Source organism: Delphinus delphis, chromosome 16 (assembly GCF_949987515.2).
Source record: "Delphinus delphis chromosome 16, mDelDel1.2, whole genome shotgun sequence".
In the NCBI taxonomy this organism is placed as follows: Eukaryota; Metazoa; Chordata; class Mammalia; order Artiodactyla; family Delphinidae; genus Delphinus; species Delphinus delphis.
In genome coordinates, this window is record NC_082698.1 from 25,720,279 (window position 1) to 25,741,702 (window position 21,424).

A 21,424-nucleotide genomic window follows, 5' to 3' on the forward strand; every position below is an offset into this window, starting at 1 on the left:
CACCCAACATTTTTAATTTTTAAAAATATTTATTTATTTACTTTGGCTGTGCTGGGTCTTAGTTGCAGCACGTGAGATCTTTGTTACAGCATGTTTTTTAGTGGCGGCATGTGGACTTCTTAGCTGCGGCATGCAGACTCTTAGTTGCGGCATGCATGCGGGATCTAGTTCCGCCACCAGGGTTCGACCAGGGATTGAACTCCGCACTGGGAGTGCAGAGCCTTACCCCCTGGACCACCAGGGGAGTCCCCCCAACTTTTTAAGGTAAATTTTTTTCTTCATGTGTATTTTATATTTTTTAATTTTTATTTTATATTGGGGTATAGTTGATTTACAACGTTGTTTTTAAGGTAAACTTTTTATTGAAGTATAATATACATGCAAATAATTGCTTTCCCACTGAAAGTGAACTTCCCTATGTTACCAAAAACCAGATCAAGAAGCAGAACATCACCTGCTCCTCAGAATCCCCGCCCTGAGTCCTCTTTCAGTCACTAACCATCCCGCAAGGGTAACCGATATCCTGACTTCTATAACCATAGACTAGTTTGATCTGTTTTTGAATTTTATATAAATAAAATCATAATGATGCATTCTTATAAGTCCGGTTTCTTTCCTCAATATTACGTTTGGGTGGTTCATCCATGTTGGTGCATGGAGTTGCAGTTCATTCATTCTCATGTCTGTATCATATCCCACTGTATGATGTATGACAATTTATCCATTCTACAATCCATAAATATCTGGGTTTGGGACTGTTACAAATAGTGCTGTTGTAAGTACTCTTGCACATGCCTTTTGGTGAACATATGTACACACTCTGTTGGTTATACACCTAAGAATAGAGTTCCCAGGTCATAGGTTTAGCTCTAGTAGATAATGGGTCTTATGTTTTGACAAGGAACAAGGAAAACAGGGATGCAGGGGAAGTGGAATTCATACAAGCTTTCAGCCCGAATTCTAGTATAAAGTTATACAAGATGTTTTGCAATGATCATTTATCAATACTGAGAATGAAATAAAACCACAACAATCAAAGACTGGATGAATAAACCCAAGGGGAGATTCACTGAAAAGATTAATAAAACTTCTGACAAGTCAAGAAAAAAATAGAAAACATAAAATTTTAAGAAATATTAATTGCCAAAACGGACTCAGGAAGACTCAGAAGAGTTGAGGAGACTAATAATTATTGAAGAAACTGGAAAATTACGTTAGAGAATTCTCTCTCCAAAAAAAGCACTAGGACCTGACACTTCTCATGGTCACCTTTCTTTAGTGCTTCAAAGAATAGATAATTCCCATGCTATTTAATCTGGTTTAGGACATAGAAAAAGATGGAAAGTTTCTCCAATAACTTTACATAACTAACAAAATCATAATACCAAAACTTAACAAGGCATAAATAAGAAAACTTCAACCCATTTTTTCATATGACTAAAGATGCAAAAGAAAGAAAATCCTAAGTAAATTGCAAAGAGAATCCAATTCTGTATTAAAAGAAGACACTCTGGATAAGTTAGTATTATTCTAGGAATGGTGGGATACCAAGAAATCTACCAATATAATGCATCTCATAAATAATTCAGTATTTGTCAGAAATCTTTAAAATATGTATACAAAGCCTTTGACCAACAACTCCACTTTTAGGATTCTATCCTAAGAAAATATAACAGTTATGCACAAAGCTTTCACCACAAGGCTATTCCTTAGTGTTGTTTATATCAACAACAAAGACAAAAACAGAAAGAACACAATACAGGGTCAGCTAACCTACCCTCTACATACATATGAAATAACCTATGACAATGAAATAATATGAAGCCATTAAAAATAATGTTGTAGGGCTTCCCTGGTGGCGCAGGGGTTGAGAGTCTGCCTGCTGATGCAGGGCACACAGGTTCGTGCCCCGGTCCGGGAGGATCCCACATGCCGCGGAGCGGCTGGGCCCGTGAGCCATGGCTGCTGAGCCTGCACGTCCGGAGCCTGTGCGCCGCAACAGTGAGAGGCCCACGTACCACAAAAAAAATAAAATAAATAATAATAATGTTGTAGAAAAGTATTTTAATAACAGAAAAATATCCATGCCAAAAAACTGCAATATGGCCTCATGTAGGTTAAAAAATACGTTTCAAATTTTTAGTTTTAGCTATCTGCATTCTCCAGATTTTTTGCAATTATCATGTATAACTTCTCCAATATAGTGATAAGGATGTGAAGCAACCACTTTTTTAAATTCCTGTTTCTTGTTTGTGATTGGGGGTGAAATGTCAGAGAATCACCTTGGCATTCACTTTAGGAACAGAAAGTACTCATTCGTATTTCTCTACCAGCTGGTTGACCCCACTTAGGGCCCAGCCTGGATCACAGGCCTCCCCACTTCTCACCCAGCTGTCAAACTTTACACAAGATCTCACCCAGTCTACCCCAGCACTGATGCCAGATTCACCCTCCTCAAATACCACTGTACCTGTCACTTCCCTGCCGCAGAACTTTCAATAGCTCCCCACCCTCCCTAGCTTTCCAATTCAGGGCTCCAGAGCCTGATTCAATGTACCTGTCAGATCTTACTTCTCAGGGACGCCCCACAGTACACCCCCTTCACGTCCGTAGTCAGGACCATCACCATCCCACACACATCGTGCCCCTTCTGGCCTCCACATACTTGACTCTGCTGCTCTCCCTTCCAGCCGTGCCCCTCCTCCCCCCACCCCATGCCGCTGCCTAATAAATAGTCCCAACTCTCCTTCAAGGCTTAGCTCAAATCCCCTTTCTTTCATGAAGACTACCCCAGCTCATACCTCTGACCGCAAATGGGCCTACAAGTCTGAACAACATTTGAACTGTTGAAGTAGTGGGCGAAGTCTGGTTTACAAGGCCTTGAGGATTCATCTTCATCATGAGGTCCCCGCCCTGCTGCCTTCCTGCCTAATCCCAGCAGCCCTCACACCAGTCCATTCTCCTCAAAGTACAGACGTTGGCAGATCACCCCCCGAGAGGGACAGAAATTCCATCTCTCACCTTTGTGAGTCTCACTCAGTGTGTCCTGGTTGCCTGCCTGAGGACCCACCTCCTCTACGATGACTGACACCAGAAGTCACGCTGGTGAAGACTGACACTGTCTTGGGACTGTGACCTTACCTGGTATTATCAAATCATTGATAAATACTAACAGCCACTGAAGGTTTGCAGCAGAAAATGAGGATTTTGTCTGTTAGGAAGATCCACTAATAAGAGTTCAGAAAAAGTAGGAAGGCCATTTTGGTATCACAATGTTAAGAGTAAATATTGAATGAGTACTTACTCCGTGCCAGGCAGCACTTTTACATGCATTATCTCACTGAGTCACAACAGCCTTAAGAAGTATATTCCAGGGCTTCTCTGGTGGCGCAGTGGTTGAGAGTCCGCCTGCTGATGCAGGGGACACGGGTTCGTGCCCCAGTCCGGGAAGATCCCACATGCCGCAGAGCGGCTGGGCCCGTGAGCCATGGCCGCTGAGCCTGCGAGTCCGGAGCCTGTGCTCCTCAACGGGAGAGGCCACAACAGTGAGAGGCCTGTGTACCGCAAAAAAAAAAAAAAAAAAAAAGTACATTCCATTCTTATCCCCATTATAGAGGAGGAAACTGAAACTTTGAACAGCTAAGTAACCATAAAATTACTATATGACCCAGCAATTCCACTCCTAGGTATATACCCCCCAAAACTGAAAACAGGGACCCAAACAGATACTTGTACACCAGCGGTCCCCAATCTTTTTGGCAGCAGGAACTGCTTTCGTGGGAGACAATTTTTCCACAGACGGCGGGGTGGTGAGGGGATGGGTCAGGCAGTAATGTGAGCGATGGGGAGCGATGGGGAGCGGCAGATGAAGCTTTGCTCACTTGCCCACCACTCACCTCCTGCTGTGCGGCCCGGTTCCTAACAGGGGGTTGAGGACCCCTGTTGTACACCCATGTCCATAGCAGCATTATTCACAGTAGCCAAAGGTGGAAACAACCAAAGTGTCCATGACTAATGGACCAACAAAATGTGGTATAGCCATATAATAGAATATTATTCAGTCATAAAAAAGAATGAAGTTCTGATATATGCTACAAAGCACATGAACCTCAAACACATTATGCTAAGTGAAATAAGCCAGTCACAAAAGACCAAATGTTATATGATTCCACTTATGTGCAATAGGCATAATTCATAGAGACAAGTTAGATTAGAGGTTACCAGGGGCTGAGGGGAGGGGGAAAAGGGGAATTATTGCTTCATTGGTACACCTTCTGTTTGGGGTGATGAAAACAGTTTTAGAAGTAGATAGTGGTGATGACTGTACAACATTGTGAGTATATTCAATGCTACTAAATTGTACACTTAAAATGGTAAATTTTATGTTATGTATATTTTAACATAATAAAACTTTTTTTTTTTAAGTCGTATAGCTAGAAAGTGGTCAAGCTAGAATTTGAGCCCAAACCTTTCTGACTCTAGGGCCCATGCTCTCAATCCAAGAGTTTTACTCCCCCTAGAAAGAGCAGCCAACCGGGAGCCAGGAGGGCTGGATTCTTGTCATCACCATCTGTGTGACCTTATACAAGCCTGATCTTCCAAGGCCTCACTTTGCCCAGCTGTTAAATGATAAGATTGAATAGCTTTGACAATCCCTGCTGGTCATAACAGTCCTGACAGTGTCAGCTATGCATTGATTGTGATTTTACAGCATGGAAAATCCCAAGCCTTGACTCCTGACCTAGATATCATTTGCTTCTGGCGCACTCTGGAGACACTGATGGACAGGGAGCGAGGGAGAGGGACCGGCTGTCCACCCCTTACCTAGCCCCTCCCCTAGGGGTTTGCCCTGGAGTCGAGCCAGCTCTTGAAGAAGGCCTCCACTCCTCTCCCCATTCTAGGAGAGGGATCGGGCCTGGCTGTGCTCCAGGATAAACTTCCACAAGGCGAGCAATAACATAAAGTCAAGGTGAAGATCAGGGCAGCCCTTAAAAAGGCCTCCTTGCACCCTAAAGTGGCTGACGCCACTCCACAGCTGTTTGTCCTGCCTGCCGCCACCCGGCCACCATGTGGGTGCTCTTGGCTCTCTTGCTGCTCACCCTCGCCTATTTATTTTGGCCCAAGACCACGGGCTCTGGTGCCAAGTACCCCAAGAGCCTCCCATCCCTACCCCTGGTGGGCAGCCTGCCGTTCCTCCCCAGACGTGGCCACCAGCACGTGAACTTCTTCAAGCTGCAGGAAAAATATGGCCCCATCTATTCCTTTCGTCTGGGTTCCAAGACTACTGTGATGATCGGCCACTACCAGCTGGCCAGGGAGGTGCTTCTCAAGAAGGGCAAGGAATTCTCCGGGCGGTCCAAAGTGGTAAGCAGTACCTATCATCCCTCTTCTCTCACCACTCCCTGGGGATGTTCAGTTCTCCAGGCAAGGCCATGCCTGGAATGACACTTCCAGCTCCAACAACCTGTGATTCTTCCAAAAACAGACTGCCGGGGCTGTGGGTGGGAAGTGACCCCTTGGACCCCATCCAGTCTCTAAACTAGGCAGGAAGAATTAAAGGAAGATTTCATTTTCTGAGCTTCCCAGGAGGTGGGGTGGGGTGGGAGTGGTGGTCTGAGGGCGTCAGGGAGCCCTTAAAACAGTCATCTCGCCCGTGAACTGGATGATGACCTGAGCTTAGACTTCCATAATGAACTGAGACAGTGCATATAAAGCACTTACCCAGTGCCCAGTGCAGGAAGTGCTCAATAAACAGCCTTGATGAATGCTGTTCTTCACACGGAAAAGTGGGGGAGTGATTGCTGTCCTCCGTGCAAAGTTGTGAGGGAGAAAAACCCTGGCTCTTGGAGGGCTGGGATTGCTGTATTCCTGGAGCTTTCTCCAGCTGCTCCAGCCGCAGGGAACTGACCCATGGGAGCACTTTGAGGGAGGATGCTGATGAGCCAGCCTATTGAGCTTTCTGTTTTGCTCCTGGGGGGCAGAGGGGAGTGGGAGTTAACCATCCAGCAACACTGCCAGCCCCCCACTGCAGCACCCGGCTGCTGAGAACTCCCTTGAACATCCCAGGCAAGGCCCCCTGGCTGCTCATCTTTGATCAGACCAAGGGTTGACTCTTTTTACCTTGGACCAGTCAGCCTGGTCTGCGGGCCAACTATCCCCCTTCCAACTCTGCTGAGCTCTTCTCTCCAGAGCAAAGAGGAAGGAGGAGGCTAGTCAGATGGGGTTTGCAGGTCAGGGGATAGAAGAGGGGAGGTTTGGGAGCTTTATGGTTTGGGGGGGTGCCTCTGAGAAGAGGCAGCTTGGCCCAAGTCCAGACTGGGTGGACAAGAAATCTGCACTCTCCAGATGCGGCCCTGGGGTGGGCACACAGCCTGGCAATGGAAGGGTAAACTAAGGGCGCTGAGCTGCTGTGCCTTCAGCAGCCTCCGCCCCCAGAGGGCCCAGGGAAAGGCAGGGGTTTGGGCTGTCCTCGGTCTCTGCTCCTGTTCCCGGGACAGGCACAATTTAGAGAGTTCATCCCATCCACAGCTGCCTTCCCCTGGTCAGAAACTGATGAGAAAAAGAGGCTCAGAGGTCACCTGTCACTGACCTGAACCCCAGGACCGCTGCATTCTAATTCAGTGTTCTTTTTCTCCTCGCTCTGTCTCTCTGATGGAGTTGGGAGTGTGAGGTCATAGGTTCTGTCCTACCAAGGCCTTACAGTCATGACGGAGTGGAGCAGGGAGGTCCCACACGGAGGCGGAACGGCAGGTACCTGCCTTCTTCCCCAGGGCTAGGACCGGTGGATGGTGTCTGATTCCTATGTCCTTTCCTGCTTTCCAAAGTTGACTCTAGACATCCTGTCAGACAACCAAAAGGGCATCGCCTTCGCCGACCATGGTGCCGTCTGGCAGCTGCATCGGAAGTTGGCACAGAACGCCTTTGCCCTGTTCAAGGATGGCAACCTGAAGTTAGAGAAGATCAGTGAGTGCCCAGCCAGCCCTGGGCTGCTGGAGGGAGAAGAGGTTTGGGAGGGGAGAGGGTTCTGGATGATTCCATCTAGCATTTTCTTGGCTACCGCTGCCATCTACTGGACATCTGCTCTCTGTCCTTGACTAAGATGGAACTGGTAGAGAGGGGGTGAGGGGTGGCTCAATTCCCCACCCTCATGCCCCTCTCTCCCCTCAGTTAATCGGGAAGTCAGTTTACTCTGCGACTCCCTGGCCACCCGGCATGGAGAGTCCATAAATTTGTCGGAGCATCTCTCTCTGGCGGTGACCAACATAATCAGCTTTATCTGCTTCAACTTCTCCTTCAAGAATGAGGATCCTGCCCTGAAGGCCATATACAAGTTCAATGATGGCATCCTGGAGGCTCAGGGCAAGGAGATTTTGTCAGACATATTCCCTGGGTTTAAGGTGAGGATGAGGCCGGGCCCCACTGTCAGATCTCAGCAGACCCTGACAGCACCCCCAGTTCTTCTTTCCTCTTTCAGTTCAGCTCCAGACCCACCTTTTTTTTCTGACCACCTCAGCCACAGTGACCTCTACCTCCTCTGACTCTTAAAACCTTGCTGCTCCTCTACAGAAATCGGTTTAGCTTTTAAATTATGCATTTGAATACTCATGATAATGGCTCTCGTTTATTCACCAATTGCCATGTGCCAGTACCAGCACTCCACAAGCATTCATCATGCATTTCCCTTGGAAGTAGGTTTTATTATCCCCATACAGTTGAGAATACAGGCTTCAAGAAGTTAAGGAACTTAACCAAGGCTTGAGACTCAAGTCTATCTTACTACTGGGTAAACCCTCAATCAGTGCTGGATGTTTGATTGAATGGGGAAGGGGACGTGGACGTGACTCCTTTCTCCCTTGTTTGGAATTGTCCTAGTTGTCACTGATGGTCCCATTCTGGGTCCGTATCCTGCCTTCCATTCTGGCTGAAGTTTGGGGTTAGAGTGGGAACTCTCCAGAGTCAGAAAGATAGGATTTGACATTTCTACTTTGCAGATTTTCCCCAGCAAAGCCCTGGAAAAGATAAAGAGTTGTGTTCGAATGCGAAACGAATTGCTGAGTGAAATCCTTGAAAAAAGTAAGGTAGGTGATGGAGCAGAAGAGATGATGAGTTAGGTGGAAAGCATCATGAGAGCAGGGTTGGGTCCATTTTGGACACTGTAGGATCTCCTGCACCTAGCAGAGAGCCTGGCATATAGTAAGTGCTCAATAAAAACTGACTCAACTAATGAATAGGCGTGGAGAAGTGAGGAATTGAAGAGGATCCTAGAAGGGACTTGTCTACCCCCCAAATTTAAAGAGGGCCTAGCGCTTCCTCCTACTTCCACAAGCTCATGGGTCCTGACTAGCCTCACTCCACTCCCTCACTTCCAAGGGGGAGAAGTCTTTGTATCTACAGTCTGGGGTGAGAGTATGGCAGGGGTTGCAGATGGGGTTCCTTCCTCATCACTCTCCCAATCTCACCCAACCAGGAGAACTTCACCAGTGATTCCATCACTAACTTGCTGGACATACTGATCCAAGCCAAGATGAACGCAGACAATAACAATGCTGGACCAGACCAGGATTCAAAGCTGCTTTCAGACAGACACATGCTCACCACCATAGGGGACATCTTCGGGGCCGGTGTGGAAACCACCACCTCTGTGATAAAGTGGATTGTGGCCTTCCTGCTACATTATCCTCCAGTGAGCTTCTCCCTACCCCAGCCTTCCCAACCACTCTTGACCCCAGCCAGACTCACCTCTGCTCCAGAGAGGGAGGAAGAGACTATACCCTCAGGACTTCTTTGCAGGATGAATGGGCTGCCGCACCCCTTACCCAAGCAGTGGTTGGCTCTGGCCCTTGGGTGGAACTGCCCCGTCTTCTGGAAACAAAGCCTGGGCTCGCAGAGCCATCACTGGGAAGGGTCTGGGCCAGTTCTTCTGGATGTGACAGTAGGATTCTTCTAAGCCCTTGCTTCTCCTGGGCTTAAGCACCCTGGTAACATCCACCCTGTTCTGGCCCTCAGTTGAAGAAGAGGATCCAGGATGATGTCGACCAGAATATAGGTTTCAATCGCACACCAACTATCAGTGACCGGAACCGCCTTGTCCTGCTGGAGGCCACCATCCGAGAGGTGCTTCGAATCCGGCCTGTGTCCCCCACGCTCATCCCTCACAAGGCTATCGTTGACTCCAGGTGTGCCTTCCCTCCCAGTAACATCCAGCCCACCTGGTCCCTCCTCCATCACCCCACACCCCCAGCTGGGTACAGTCAACCACTGACTACCACTCATCCTACCCATGACCCTATTGACCAATGTGTCTACCACCAACTGACACCCAGTGACTAATCCACAGATCTACCTGACCTCCCTCAGAAGCTGCCTGCTGCCACGTGGAGACATGTGGTGTGGGATGCTCCTACCCAATCCAATAGCCGCAACACACATACATACTCACAGGCACCAGCTCAACATGCATACCCGTGGGCCCTGACAGGCCCACAAGTGTTGATACATAAGTGCTTGGCAGGAGGAGAGGGCTGGATTCATAGTCCACCTGGTAGAAGCTGAGGAAAAGATGAGGGAGTGGACATGAGGGAGTAAAGGGCTCTTTTCCCCAAAGTGGGGGACCACAGAGGCTTGGGGCTGAGCAGGTGGGGAAGGGCAATATTCCAGACCCTCTTTTCCTCTCCCTCCCTGGGGCAGCATTGGTGACCTTACCATTGACAAGGGCACAGATGTTGTGGTCAATTTGTGGGCACTGCATCACAGTGAGAAGGAGTGGCACCGGCCCGACCTGTTCATGCCCGGTGAGTCCCTGTTCTGTCCTGCTCCCTGGCCACACAGCCACCTCTGTGCCCACCTTTCCAGCACCACTTCCCCTCTGTTGAGCTTGCCACTAGCAAACTCCTGACTCCAACTACGTGGACCTGTTGACACCCCCATCCTACGCTAGACTTAGCCAGATTCTTCACAGCTGTGTTCCCACCTTCTCCTTCCACCAACTGCAAATCTCCTCCTCTAAGAAGCCCTCTAGGCATATGTCTCCCATGAAGTCAGCCCCCTCTCCCCTAGGATGGTGGCATTTGCATCTGTTAATACGCCTTCTTTCCATCTGTCCTGAATATTCCATCCCCTCTGTGTGATTAAGGGCTACCAGAGAGCAGGGCTGTATCTCTCCTCAGACTGGGCCCCCCTCCCCCAAGTAAGGTGGTCCATCTTCTCAGGGTGGGGTCCCCTGGGCAGGACCATGTTGCCCCCCCTCCTCTGCTTACTCCTGCCCTGGGCCCTGACTGACACCTCCCCATGTCCACAGAGCGCTTCTTGGACCCCACGGGGACCAAGCTCATCTCGCCATCGTTAAGCTACTTGCCCTTCGGAGCAGGACCCCGCTCCTGCATAGGTGAGATGCTAGCCCGCCAGGAGCTCTTCCTCTTCATGACCTGGTTGCTGCAGAGGTTCGACCTGGAGATCCCGGATGATGGGAAGCTACCCTCTCTGGAGGGCAACCCCGGTTTAGTCTTACAGATCGATCCTTTCAAAGTGAAGATCAAGGTGCGCCAGGCCTGGAAGGAAGCCCAGGCCGAGGGTAGCACCTCGTGACTCCGCCCTGTGTGACCCCACAGCACGGAATTAGAGGAGCTCCCCCACCTTCCCCAACCATTCCTCCCTCCTCCCCACCCACTCTGCCTTCTTTTCCAGCCTGCAGCCCTGGCAGTGCTGTGCATAAACAGTTGTGGTTTTTTTTTCAGAAGGTCCCTGAGCAGCTCGTTCATTTGTTTGTTCACTCATTCTTTCAGAGAGTATTTTATTGAGCACCTACTATGTACCACTCACTCACTGTCCCTGGACCCTCAGGCTCCCTGGTCTTACATGAAGCTTACATTCTAGTGAGGGCTGACAAATGAGCATTTCAGAGACTCATAAGTACTTTGGAGTCAATTATACTAGGTGCTGGTGATATGAGGGGAATGGCAGAGGTGGGGGGCAGCCACTGTGAATGACTGATTGGGGAAGGCGTGAAGATGGCGGGGGGAAGGTGTCCCATGCTGAGGGAGCAGCAGGTGAGCAGTTCTCAAGGTAGGAGAGGTCATTCAGTCTAGAGCAGAGCCAATGAAGGGAAGAGTGGTCCCTGATGAGGTCAGACTGCAGGCAGGGTCAGGTCCCATGGAGTCTTTCTAAGTAGCAGGAAGGAGTTTGGGTTTCTATTCCAAGTATGAGAGGAAGTCACAGGAGGGTTTACACATTCAAGTGGAAAGGTCTGGTTAATATTTTTAAAAGATCATTCGAGTTGCTGAGTAGACACTGGTCTGCAGAGGGATGAAAGTGGGGGCCCTGGGGAGGAGGTTGTGCTGGTCCCGGACAGAAGGATGCTGGTGGCTTAGACCCTGGCGACAGCAGTGGAGATGGCAAGAAGTGTTGGGATTGAGTTTACATTTTGAAAGCAAAGCAGATCATGTTTGCTTTGATCCACTCATCGCTGCATGTATCTCAAAGCTTTGGCTTTGGGGAAGTGTCTATAATCCATAAACTCAACCCACAACTACCCATTCCTCTTGTCTTGGTCCCCAAAGACTGGTAGGTCTCCTTTTCCTCATTCTGTACTGGGGTAAACACCGCCAGGAAAGGGCTTTCACGGCAGCCTCCCGCTCAAGTGCTCAGGCTCTGCCCCTGCCCCCCACCCCCAAACCCCAGGAAGTCTGTAAATGCCTCACTAGAAAATGGAGCCCCGACTTCTTCAAACCTTAAAACCGACATCTTTAAACCTTGGCCACTGGCCAGTCCGCAAATGAAAGGTGTCCTGAGACGCCCTGGGAGAAACTGACCCTTGCCCTTTAGAATAGAGAGAGGCCTCAACCCCAGCTCCCTGGCGCCAGCCAGACCAGGGTCAGATCATCAGCGACCTGGTCCTTCCCTTCTGACTGGAGGAGGGCTCTGGACGGGCCGACAGGGCAAGCCTGAGACTCCGCCTGGCCAAGTTCCAGGGAGAAGAAATCAAGGGAGCCCCCGCAAGGAGGGAGGGCCAAAGCTTTCCACCACAGCAGCCTCTTCTTTCTTCAAAGAGCTTTGCTAATCCAGGGGTAGTCGACCATTCCCCACTGCCCCCCAACTCAGTGCTGGCCTTCACTGGCCCGTGACCCTAAGGCCTTGCTAAAGAGCCCAGTGGAGTCGGTGGGCAGCTGTGGCTGAGCCCAGCCTCCATCATGGGGAGCCTAGAGAGATGCTGCCACCACAGTGAGCTGATGAGAAAGGGGTTAAACTGGAGGTGGCTCCCTCCTTCTCCCGGGTTCCTCTGTCCCCACCAGCTGCTCGCTGGTCTAGAGCCAAGCTACCCTCAGCTCAGAGCAGAGGGGAGCTGACCGGCTGGAGGAGAGTTACTTTCTCCAAATTTGCTCAGAATCTGAAAGGCATTTTGCAGACTAGTGGGGAAGAGATAAACAACATCCCCTGTAGAAGCAGTGCATGAGTGTAACTGGGAAGGAAACATCCACTCTCCTTGATTCAGACCATTGAATGGCAGGGAAATGAGAGGCTAACCTTTCATTTTGAAGATGAGAAACCTGAGCTGAGGGCCACTGGGGGCAGGTGTGTGTGGGGTGACTTGCCCTAAGTCACCCAGCGGCCTAGCAGCAGGGCTGGGACCAGAACCCGGGATTTCAGGGATGCAGGATGAGGAGCCAGCGTGCTCTCTCACAGGTCTTCCGCGTCTGTGCAGAAGGGCCGGAGTGTCTGGCTGGGGAGAGTACAAAGCTGAGCATCCTTTCAGGAAATGACCTCGTGAACTCTGACGCCTGCCCAAACTGCCCTTCCCCTGCCTGGAAGGCCTTTTCCCACCGACCTAAATCCTTTTAGCCCTCAGCTTCTGTTCATTGGTGTGGAATCGCACATGCGCCTGAGCACCTGCCTGGGCTGCAAATGGGTGTGGTGACCCCCAGGGATGCTGCCACCCCTGCATCTCTGGAATTCAAGACTGAGCCCTCTTGTGTTCTTTTGGCTGCACATCAACCTGACAAGTAGGTTACACACACAAGAGGAGTGAGTCACATGCTCTAAATCACCTGGCTAATTGGTCCAGTGGTAAAAGAACTCTAACTCCTTATGCAGAAGGAATTCCAGATCTTTGGCAAAGCTGAAAGGTCTTCATCAAGACCCCACAGTCACCTTTTGAGCCTCAGACTGCCCTCAACCAGGGCAATGGTGTAATGGTAAATAAATATTGAACCAGTTCTCTGGTGCTGGTGGTAGGGAACAGCCTTGATTTGTAGTGTTTGCTGATCTCTGTGGTGTAAACACTCCCACCATGAATGTTCTGGTTGGCCTCTGGTGGCCACAAAGCCTGCAGCAAATGAGGAGCCCTCTCTCCAGTCATGCTCAGAGGGATAAACACCCATCTCAGGACAGGAACCCAATCACAGAGGCTAGAGGGGGGTGGGGAGAGGCCTGCAGGAGGAGGCCCCAGGTTCTGGGCCCCAGGCTCCCCAGTTTCCTAGCTCTGGATCTTAAGCTCACTGCTAGCTTCTCATTTGTAAAGTGGGGTAACTTACCACCTGTGCTGCCATCATCTGAGGTTCTGGTGAGGATGAAAAGTAGAAAGGGCTGTGTGAGCAGGAGAGTTCCACACTGTTGGGAGTTACAGAAGATGAGAGGTCAGGCTGCGGGAGCAAGTTTTCTTTCTTTCTGCCATTTACAGACGGAGTGAGTGTAGGCAACTTACTTAGCCTTCTCAAACCTCGGTTTTCTCATCTGTAATATGGGTGGCTGAGATGTGTGTAGAAACAGCACCACCAACCCAGAGCATCGCTGAGAACAAAATATGGACCTACATCTTGTGTTCAGTGCCTTGATAAATACTGGCTTTATTATCATTGCCTATATCCAGACCCACAAAATAAGTCCCTCTATAAGGGTTTTACATAAACCTCCCAAAGGCCACCAGCTTGGTCAGGAAGGAGAGCAGGTATATCCGGATGGGTCCATCTGCAGGACAGTACCACCAGGGATGCCCCTCTTGCAGCTCCAGATGGCCCTGCCGGTTGTCCCCTCTTTCTCTCCGGAGCCAGGGCAGGCTGGCAGCTGGGAAGTGGGTGGAGACCCCAAAGACAAATTTTTCAGGGTTCCAACACCAGGGTGCTTTGTAACATTTTCCAGTGGGATTGGGTTTCTTGAGACTTCTTGGTGAGAAGACATGCAGTGGAAAGTTAAACTGTGGTGAGGAGCAGGTTATACAGTGAGGAGAAACTTCAGATCAAGCAAAAATCCTCTTCTCCCCCTCACAAGCCACAAAAGCTCTTTTTTAAAAAGTCTCCTCTGAGGAAGAGCAAAACACTCTTGCAAGGAAAAGACACAAAGAAGGTCCAAATAACTCATTATTTTACAATGTTTCCAAGGGGTTACACCTCGCTGTGGAGGTTAGCACTGATCTGAAGCAGGTACCACCTCCCATTTCAGCACTGAGGGGCTCTGGTAGGTAACAGCTGGCTGGGTGCAGGGCCTCTGGGGGGCTCATGACGAGGCAAGGGGAGAGGGGTGAAGAGGGGATACAGCTCCTGAGAAAACAGTGTCTGCTTTACCTGCCACCACGTTACTCCCCTGGCTCAGCGTACCCTTCTCTGGTTCCCTCTCACCTTTGAAAAGAAATGAAAAGTTCTTCACGGGGCTTGTGAGCACCAACAGTACAACTCTTCACTAGTCTGGCCAGCTAGTTAATTGCATGGGCTTTGGAGTCAACAGATGTGGGTTTTAATCCTTGGCTCTACCACAGCTCCACCAGCTGTGTGACCTTGGACTAGTTAATTAACTCCTCTGAATGCTTCATCCCCATTAATAAAGCGGGAATAATTACAGTCCATACTTCAGAGGGCTGCTTTGAGGCTAAAATGAGAAAACGTAGGTAAGATGCTTATACGAGACCTGGTGTTATATAAACAGTCAATAAATAAAATAAGGACAAATTAAAATCTTTTTATTACCAGCTTACCTCTCCAGCTTCATCTCCTGTCACCTCCCAGAATGCAGTTACCTAGAGGGATTAAATTGCTCACAGATTTAGACATGACACCGCACTCTCCCGTTTTAGGCATCCTACACTTTTTTGTGCTTCTCACACAGTAGGCACTCAATAATCTGCCAATCAAATGTTTGCCTGGAATTCCCTTTACACCTTTCTCCACCTGGCAAGCTCAGTTTAGAAGTCCCTGCTCCAGGAAGGCTGCCCTGAACCCCCAGGTGGGCTACATTCTCTTCCACAGCATCCTGTACACACATGCTTCATGGTATTTACCATGTGCTACTAAAACTGTTCATTCTTCCTCACTAGAGCATTATTAGCTCTTCTAAAGAGGGGCCAGGTCTAAGGCATATTTGCATCCCCAACACTTGGCACACAGTAGGTGCTCCATAAATGCTCAGCTCTAAGGCCAGCCACCTGTCCCAGACGCAAACTGCATCCCAAACACCTCCCAAGACCCACTACCCTTCCCAGCAACTTCAGGTCTCCAGAAGGTTCAGTCAACAGTCAGCCAAACCCACTTCCTGCTCCTTCTCCTGAGTTAAACCTTGGTTTTTGCCCCCTGGCTGAAAATAGAGGAAACTGGAGGAGGGGGAGTTTCTTGAAATTCCTGTTCATCAAAGCTACTGTTCGTGCTTCAAGGCATTGTACTGTCTCCACCTCCTGGTCACCTAGGGCAGCAGAGACAGCAAATGCTGTACCTTGTTAGAGAAATCAGGAACTCGGTGACTCAGGAGCTTGAGGTGGGCCCTCAGACCTAGGCAGTAAACGCACACATAGAGCCTCTGGTATGCAGCTTGTAAGAGTTGTACCATCTTGTTTTTGTGCCACTCAGACATTAGCTTAAAGAAGGTAAGAATGAGGTACTCTACCAGTTCTTTCCTGTGGCTTTAGAACAGAACTGTCCTTTAGAACTGTCTTTCTAGATGCTAATATGGCTCCCCTGGGGTTGCCTAGAGAAGCCCAACAGTTTAGAAGGAACTAGGCAGAAACCATTCCACTGGAGTCACTGAAGGGCTGCGGCTGTGTCCTCTGGCCCAGGGTCAGATGGGGGTGGGCGCACGCCTGGCTTACACTGGACTCTCAGACACCACAGGGCTGACTGCTGGGCAAAGCCGAGGGCTAGAGAAGACAATGCTTTCTGCCAGCGTCCCCTGGCCCATCAGTGAGCACTCCACCTGGGGAGGCAAGAACTCCTCACGGGAGGGTTCTGAGGATGCTCATCATTCTGCTTTGCCCACCTGCACGCGGCCCAAAGAGAAGTCTTGCTGGGTGGGGGTTCCGCTTCCTGGGTAGAGGCACAAGGCTGTTCCTTCCCACAGCCTTGGAGCGGGGACCTAACACCTGACTCAAAGTGCTAAGAGAACAGTCTTAAGCAGAGGCTAAAATGACAATGAGTCTTAGGAAAGGCTCACGGGCCCACGATGGCAGATGTTGGCACACCGTTGGCTCCCACATCACCTAAAAATCAGTTCTGAGGCGCCTGCCTAGAATGCAAGCCCTACACTGCCACCCCCGACTCCTCAAGCTTCTCTGAAACAGTACTGCTCACTTCGTCTCAACCTGCCTCACACTGCCGGTTAGCTATTTCACATGAGTTTGTTTTGTCCTCTCCACTATAATTTAACTTCTAGAGGGCAGGGGCCTTGTCTTACACATTTCTTCCACATTCTCCTCAGCATCCAGCACAGTACTGGGCACCAAGAGGGGACTCCAAAACAAGTATTTCGTGTGTTAAGTTCCAAGGCCAAGTGCCCATCCACAGTTCTATCTTATCAATAAAAGATCTCCAGGAGGGCTTGCTTCCTTTAAAATGTCATGTCTTAGCTTTGGAGTCTCTGACAAAACTTGTTTCTGTTTTGGGGGCTCTGATTTTAACCTGTCTGTGGGACTTTACAAAGTACTCAGAAATATCCTCTTGGCAGGGAGAGGGTTTGGGTGGAAATGCCTCAGGACAGAGAGTGCCCGCGGCAGCCATTACCCAGCTTGCCCTCAGCCCAGGAGCCTGTCCTCAACTTCTCTCAGCCTCTGTGGGAAGAAGGGAAGAGCACTTGCAGTGAGGAATCTCGAGGTGTGACTCCCTGAAGTCTGAGGAGGAGGAAAAAGGATCAAGCGCTGCAAGGAAAAAGAGCAGTCGAGTTTCGGGGATCGATTTTATTTGGGCTTCTCACAGTGGTTAGAGCCACTCCGTCTTCAGAACAATCACAGCACAGGAAATGCGTCACCGAGACTGCCCAGAAAAGTCTGACCAGCTGAATCTTATTGCTTAAAATACACATATTCACAATAACTGACAAAAGGTGATGTGCCTCACACGGGAATGTGTTAGCATTTGCAAATCTTCCGACTGTAGCACCAAACCCTCGACCAACCCCTTTCTTCTCGTTCACCTGGAACACCAGACTCCCTCACATCTCCCCGGCCCCCTCCCGAGTCCTTCAGCTCCCTACTTCCGCCTTTCGTCACGCAGGGCAGCCTCGTGTAGCAGGGGCCAGACCGTGACGCTGGACTCAAGCCCAGCTCCACCCGTTGCGTTTTCTTCTTCTCGTGCCTTTTGGGTTGGATGCTGCAGTGAACCCAGCAGTAAACACGTGGACCAGTTCCCCACTCTGACTGGAGAAGGAATCCTGAGAGGGCCAGAATCCATCCCTTCGACCAGTTAACTCAAGCAGGGTTCATTTTGGTAAAACTTGATCTCCTTTGAGACACTTCAGTGAGTTGTTTGAGACAAAAACAAAAAACAAAAACCAAAAGGTGGCAGGAAAGGCATCTGAGGGCTGTGGCACACTTCTGCCCACTCTCGCCACACATCGGCCACGTGCTGGACCTCAGCACAGGGAGGTAAGCCCTATGGCACTGTGGTGGCCGCCAAACCCTCCTGGCAATTCTGGGCAGGGCTGACGTCTGGGCCACAGCCAGTCCGAGCTTGACACTGAAGATCCAGTCCAGCTTCTGTCTGAGGTTCCACCCTGGCCTTCTGTCCCGATTGGTTGTGGACACCCCCGGGGGCTGAGGCCGAGGGCCAGGAGCAGCCGAGGGAGGCAGACAGGCTCAGAGCACGTTTCCGTTTACAGGGAGCAGAACACAGGCCTCTGAGTGTCCACGGAGCAATGTGCAAATTGCAGTGATGGGTAGAGTAAAACCTCTACTTGGAGCACAGTATCTCTGGCAAACGTGGGGACTGCCGCCGACAGCGCTGCTGAGTACACCCAAGTGCACAGTCAGACATTTGCTCAGTAAACAGTAAATGCGTAAAATAAATTACCTTGAGAGGGCTGCGCCTGCTCCAAACGTGTGGGTAACGTGAGCAGAGTGGCTGCCGTTCAAAGTGTATTCACAGGAAAACAGGGCTGGGGGCTCACACACGACGGACAGACACACACAGGTTATCCAAAAAGTCACTGTATACGGACTGCACTTTGTTCAACATGGATTTTGGTTTTGTGGACTCCAAACTCAGACACTCGTTCACCTCACAGCCTTGGGTTTGTCTATTTCGTGTGTGTGTGTATATATATACATATATACACACACATACACATATATACGTGTGTATTCATATATATACATATATATACCTTCCTTTCTTACCATAACATCAATGCCTAGTCTGAATGTCATCGTTCAAGAGTGGGGGAAGAACCAAACTCTTCATATGAACAGGGCTGGACAGGGAATGTTAGTTTCAGCAGTTTGCTTTCTCCATTCAGATTATTCCTATCAAAGCTCAACTGGTTTTTGAAGCCAAACTACAATAATAAGGATCCTGTGGTCCTTCAGGATGGCTGCCTTCGCCCTCCTACCTGGGCCACTTAGACACTTGACATAGGCTACAAAAATTAGTTACCCCACTCAAGGCGGGGTGGAGCAGGGAAAGGGCATGAAAACCACAGATAACCAAGGCATTTTTTCCAAATGGTCAGTTTGAAAAAACAAACAAATAAACAAAACAACTTACTCAGAATCAAGAGAAAATACTGTGTGAGAGTCAGGCTGCGGGACCGCCCTTTCTCAGGTCCCACAGCCTCCTCATTTGTTCATAGAGAACAGTGAGACGTGAAGGCCGGCAGACGTGTACTTGGGATGGGGGAGGGTACTGATCACCTGTGGGCACAGATCAAAAGGGCAGAGATGCGGAAAGCTGCACCTCTATCCACTGCCACAGCGCAGGGCCTTCTGCTCACCCGCAGAAGTTCCAGAGATAGCCCCCACCCAAGCCTGCACACAAAACATCTCCTTCTGGCTCAACTGCAGCCAGGACTCTTTGAAGGCCAAGTTGGGAAAAAGCCACAAATTTTCCTTTTCCAAAACAGAATTCTTGCCTGCCCACTGGTCAAGTTCTTATTTTCAGCTCACTTCTGTTGTTTTTTTTTTTTAAAGAAAAAAACCAAAGAGAAGGCAGGTATAATCTTCCATACTAGAACTAGTCTGCGGCCAGCCAGGACCTGCTGGGAAGGGGCCCCTCCAGGATGCATCGTGCCACCTCGATCTCGTCACCTGGAATTTGAGAGCACAAGCCCTTTACCAACCCGCCACGCAACCGCCGGTCAGCTCTCATCTTCCCACAGGAGGAGCCCAATTCCGGCTCCGGAGACACTGGCAGCGAGGGGCAACAATCCCGACCACTGGGGCTTCATCCAGGGCTGAGACCTGCCACCTCTCTCAGACTGAGACGCAGCAAGGTTCTCATCAACTCACACCAGAACATGAATCCACTCCATCACCAAGAGTCACCTCAGGGCACAGTCTCATCCCCTCCTCGGGGGCTTCTGAAACGCACCTCTCTCTGACCCAGGCAGGTAGTGACACGTGACTTGAAAAGAGGTAAAGGGGGACGGGGTGGGGTATGAGGAATGAGTCACAGGACAACTTCTCAGCCCTCCATGACACTGTATCTATGGGAGGCGAGGCACCCACACCCCAAACTGTACCTGGAGATGCAGGAAAACGCAGGAGCAGAGGGAAAAAAAAAAGGAACACAGTCACTTAATGCTTCTCTCATGGTTCTCCCCTACCCTGGTTGCATCGCCAAGTTCTCGGGCGCAGGCAGGGCCTGCTCTAGCTTGGGGAGCTGCTGCTCTGGGAGTTTGGGGAGTCCTGCTCGTTGATGGTGTTCAGCAGCAGGCAGGCAGGCAGCCGCGGCAGGTGAGGGTGCCCGGGCTCCCGAGCCTGCTCCTCGGAGGGCTGGCAGAGCCCTTCCTCCTCGTCGCCAGGGGGCCGCACGTGGCAGCTGTCGCAGAAGTCCAGGGGCCCGTCCAGAGCATCGTCGATGAGCGCGTTGAACTCTTTGAGGTCGTCATCATGGTGGCCCCGGTTGCACACACACACCTCGATGCCCGAGTCACCTGTGAAGCGGCGACGTCTGCCGGGCGTCTTGTCTTTGCTGTCAGGGAGGGCGCCGCCCTGCTCGGAGCTGTACTCTTTCAGCAGCTCCTCCTTACATTCGGAATCCTTGTCCAGGAAGGCCCCAGGGTCCACCTCCCCCAGGCCGGCCACAGAGCCGCTGGGCTCCATCCCGGGGGCTTTGGTGGCTGCTGGGTCTGCTGGCACGTCGGAGGGCTCAGGGTCAGCGATGCTCGGGGGTCGCGTGCTGCTTCTGCTGGGCCCGGACAAGGGGCTGCTCTGAGCCCCCTGGGAGCCCCTGGTGGGGTCGGCGCTCGGGGGGCTGCCGCCTGTAGGGCCACACTGTGCAGGCAGCTGCTGCTGGAGCTGGAAGGCACTGTATGGTGGGGGAGGAGTTGGAGGTCGGTTCACCACTTCCTCATAAGGAGGTAGTAAATAGTTTGGCAAAAACCCTAAAATGGGGAGGTAGGGAGGAGAAATTACTGCACTGGCAATTGTTCTAGGACAGACTGCAGGCTCACACTAAGCATATGTCTCGTCCCACCCCCAGCATACCCACCGAGGGACAGCTACAGCTCTCAGGTACAGGTGGGGCACAGGGCTGTGAACAACTGTGCAGAGAAAGGGGGGCAGATTGGGAGTGACAGATTGTAGCTTCTGGAAATCTGAGAGCCCCTAAAGCTGCTTCACAGGCAAGGACTTCTGCTTGTCTGGAGTTAAGGCAGAGGGTTCAGCAAATGTGGTGAATGGCCAAGAGAGTTCTGTCTGGAAGCGACCTGTTTTCCACATGCACGCAAGTCTCATGTTTCTAGCTCAGACTGTGTCCTCCATCTGCATCCCATAGGCCTCAGGGTCAGGGACCCTAAGTTAAGACTTTCCAGATGTATATCATGAAGAGAGCCTTTTTCTGGGAGGCTGGAAAACTGTGTTGCCTCTCACCCTAGTGTGGCAGGAGGTGGTCTGGAAATACACACCAAACCTCATCCTGATTCGCATCGAAAGCGGGTGGCTTACCAGTAAAGGGTGAGGGGCCTGTCATCAAGGCTTGTTAAGAACATGCCAGGGGAGTTATCTTTTGCTTTGAGGCACAGA

General features: G+C 50.5%; 2 protein-coding genes across 11 annotated transcripts in view; one reads left to right on the forward strand and one right to left on the reverse strand.

Moving 5' to 3' along the window:
- Positions 1-4,384: 4,384 nt before the first annotated feature.
- Positions 4,385-10,730, forward strand: CYP17A1 (cytochrome P450 family 17 subfamily A member 1). Its single transcript, XM_060033576.1, has 8 exons — positions 4,385-5,364; positions 6,825-6,963; positions 7,168-7,397; positions 7,992-8,078; positions 8,468-8,683; positions 9,007-9,176; positions 9,688-9,791; positions 10,298-10,730. The coding sequence occupies exons 1-8, from the start codon at positions 5,068-5,070 to the stop codon at positions 10,582-10,584; spliced, it is 1,530 nt and encodes a 509-aa protein (XP_059889559.1). The 5' UTR covers positions 4,385-5,067; the 3' UTR covers positions 10,585-10,730.
- Positions 10,731-13,404: 2,674 nt separating this feature from the next.
- Positions 13,405-21,424, reverse strand: part of WBP1L (WW domain binding protein 1 like) — a 71,504-nt gene continuing 63,484 nt past the window's right edge. For 5 of the 10 annotated variants that reach the window (XM_060034164.1, XM_060034157.1, XM_060034156.1 and 2 more), the window contains one exon: positions 13,405-20,784. In XM_060034164.1, coding sequence (XP_059890147.1) covers positions 20,048-20,784 — 737 coding nt within the window. In that variant the 3' untranslated portion in view covers positions 13,405-20,047. The remainder of the gene's footprint in view (positions 20,785-21,424) is intronic. The other 5 variants (XM_060034159.1, XM_060034163.1, XM_060034160.1 and 2 more) reach the window with 1 other exon arrangement.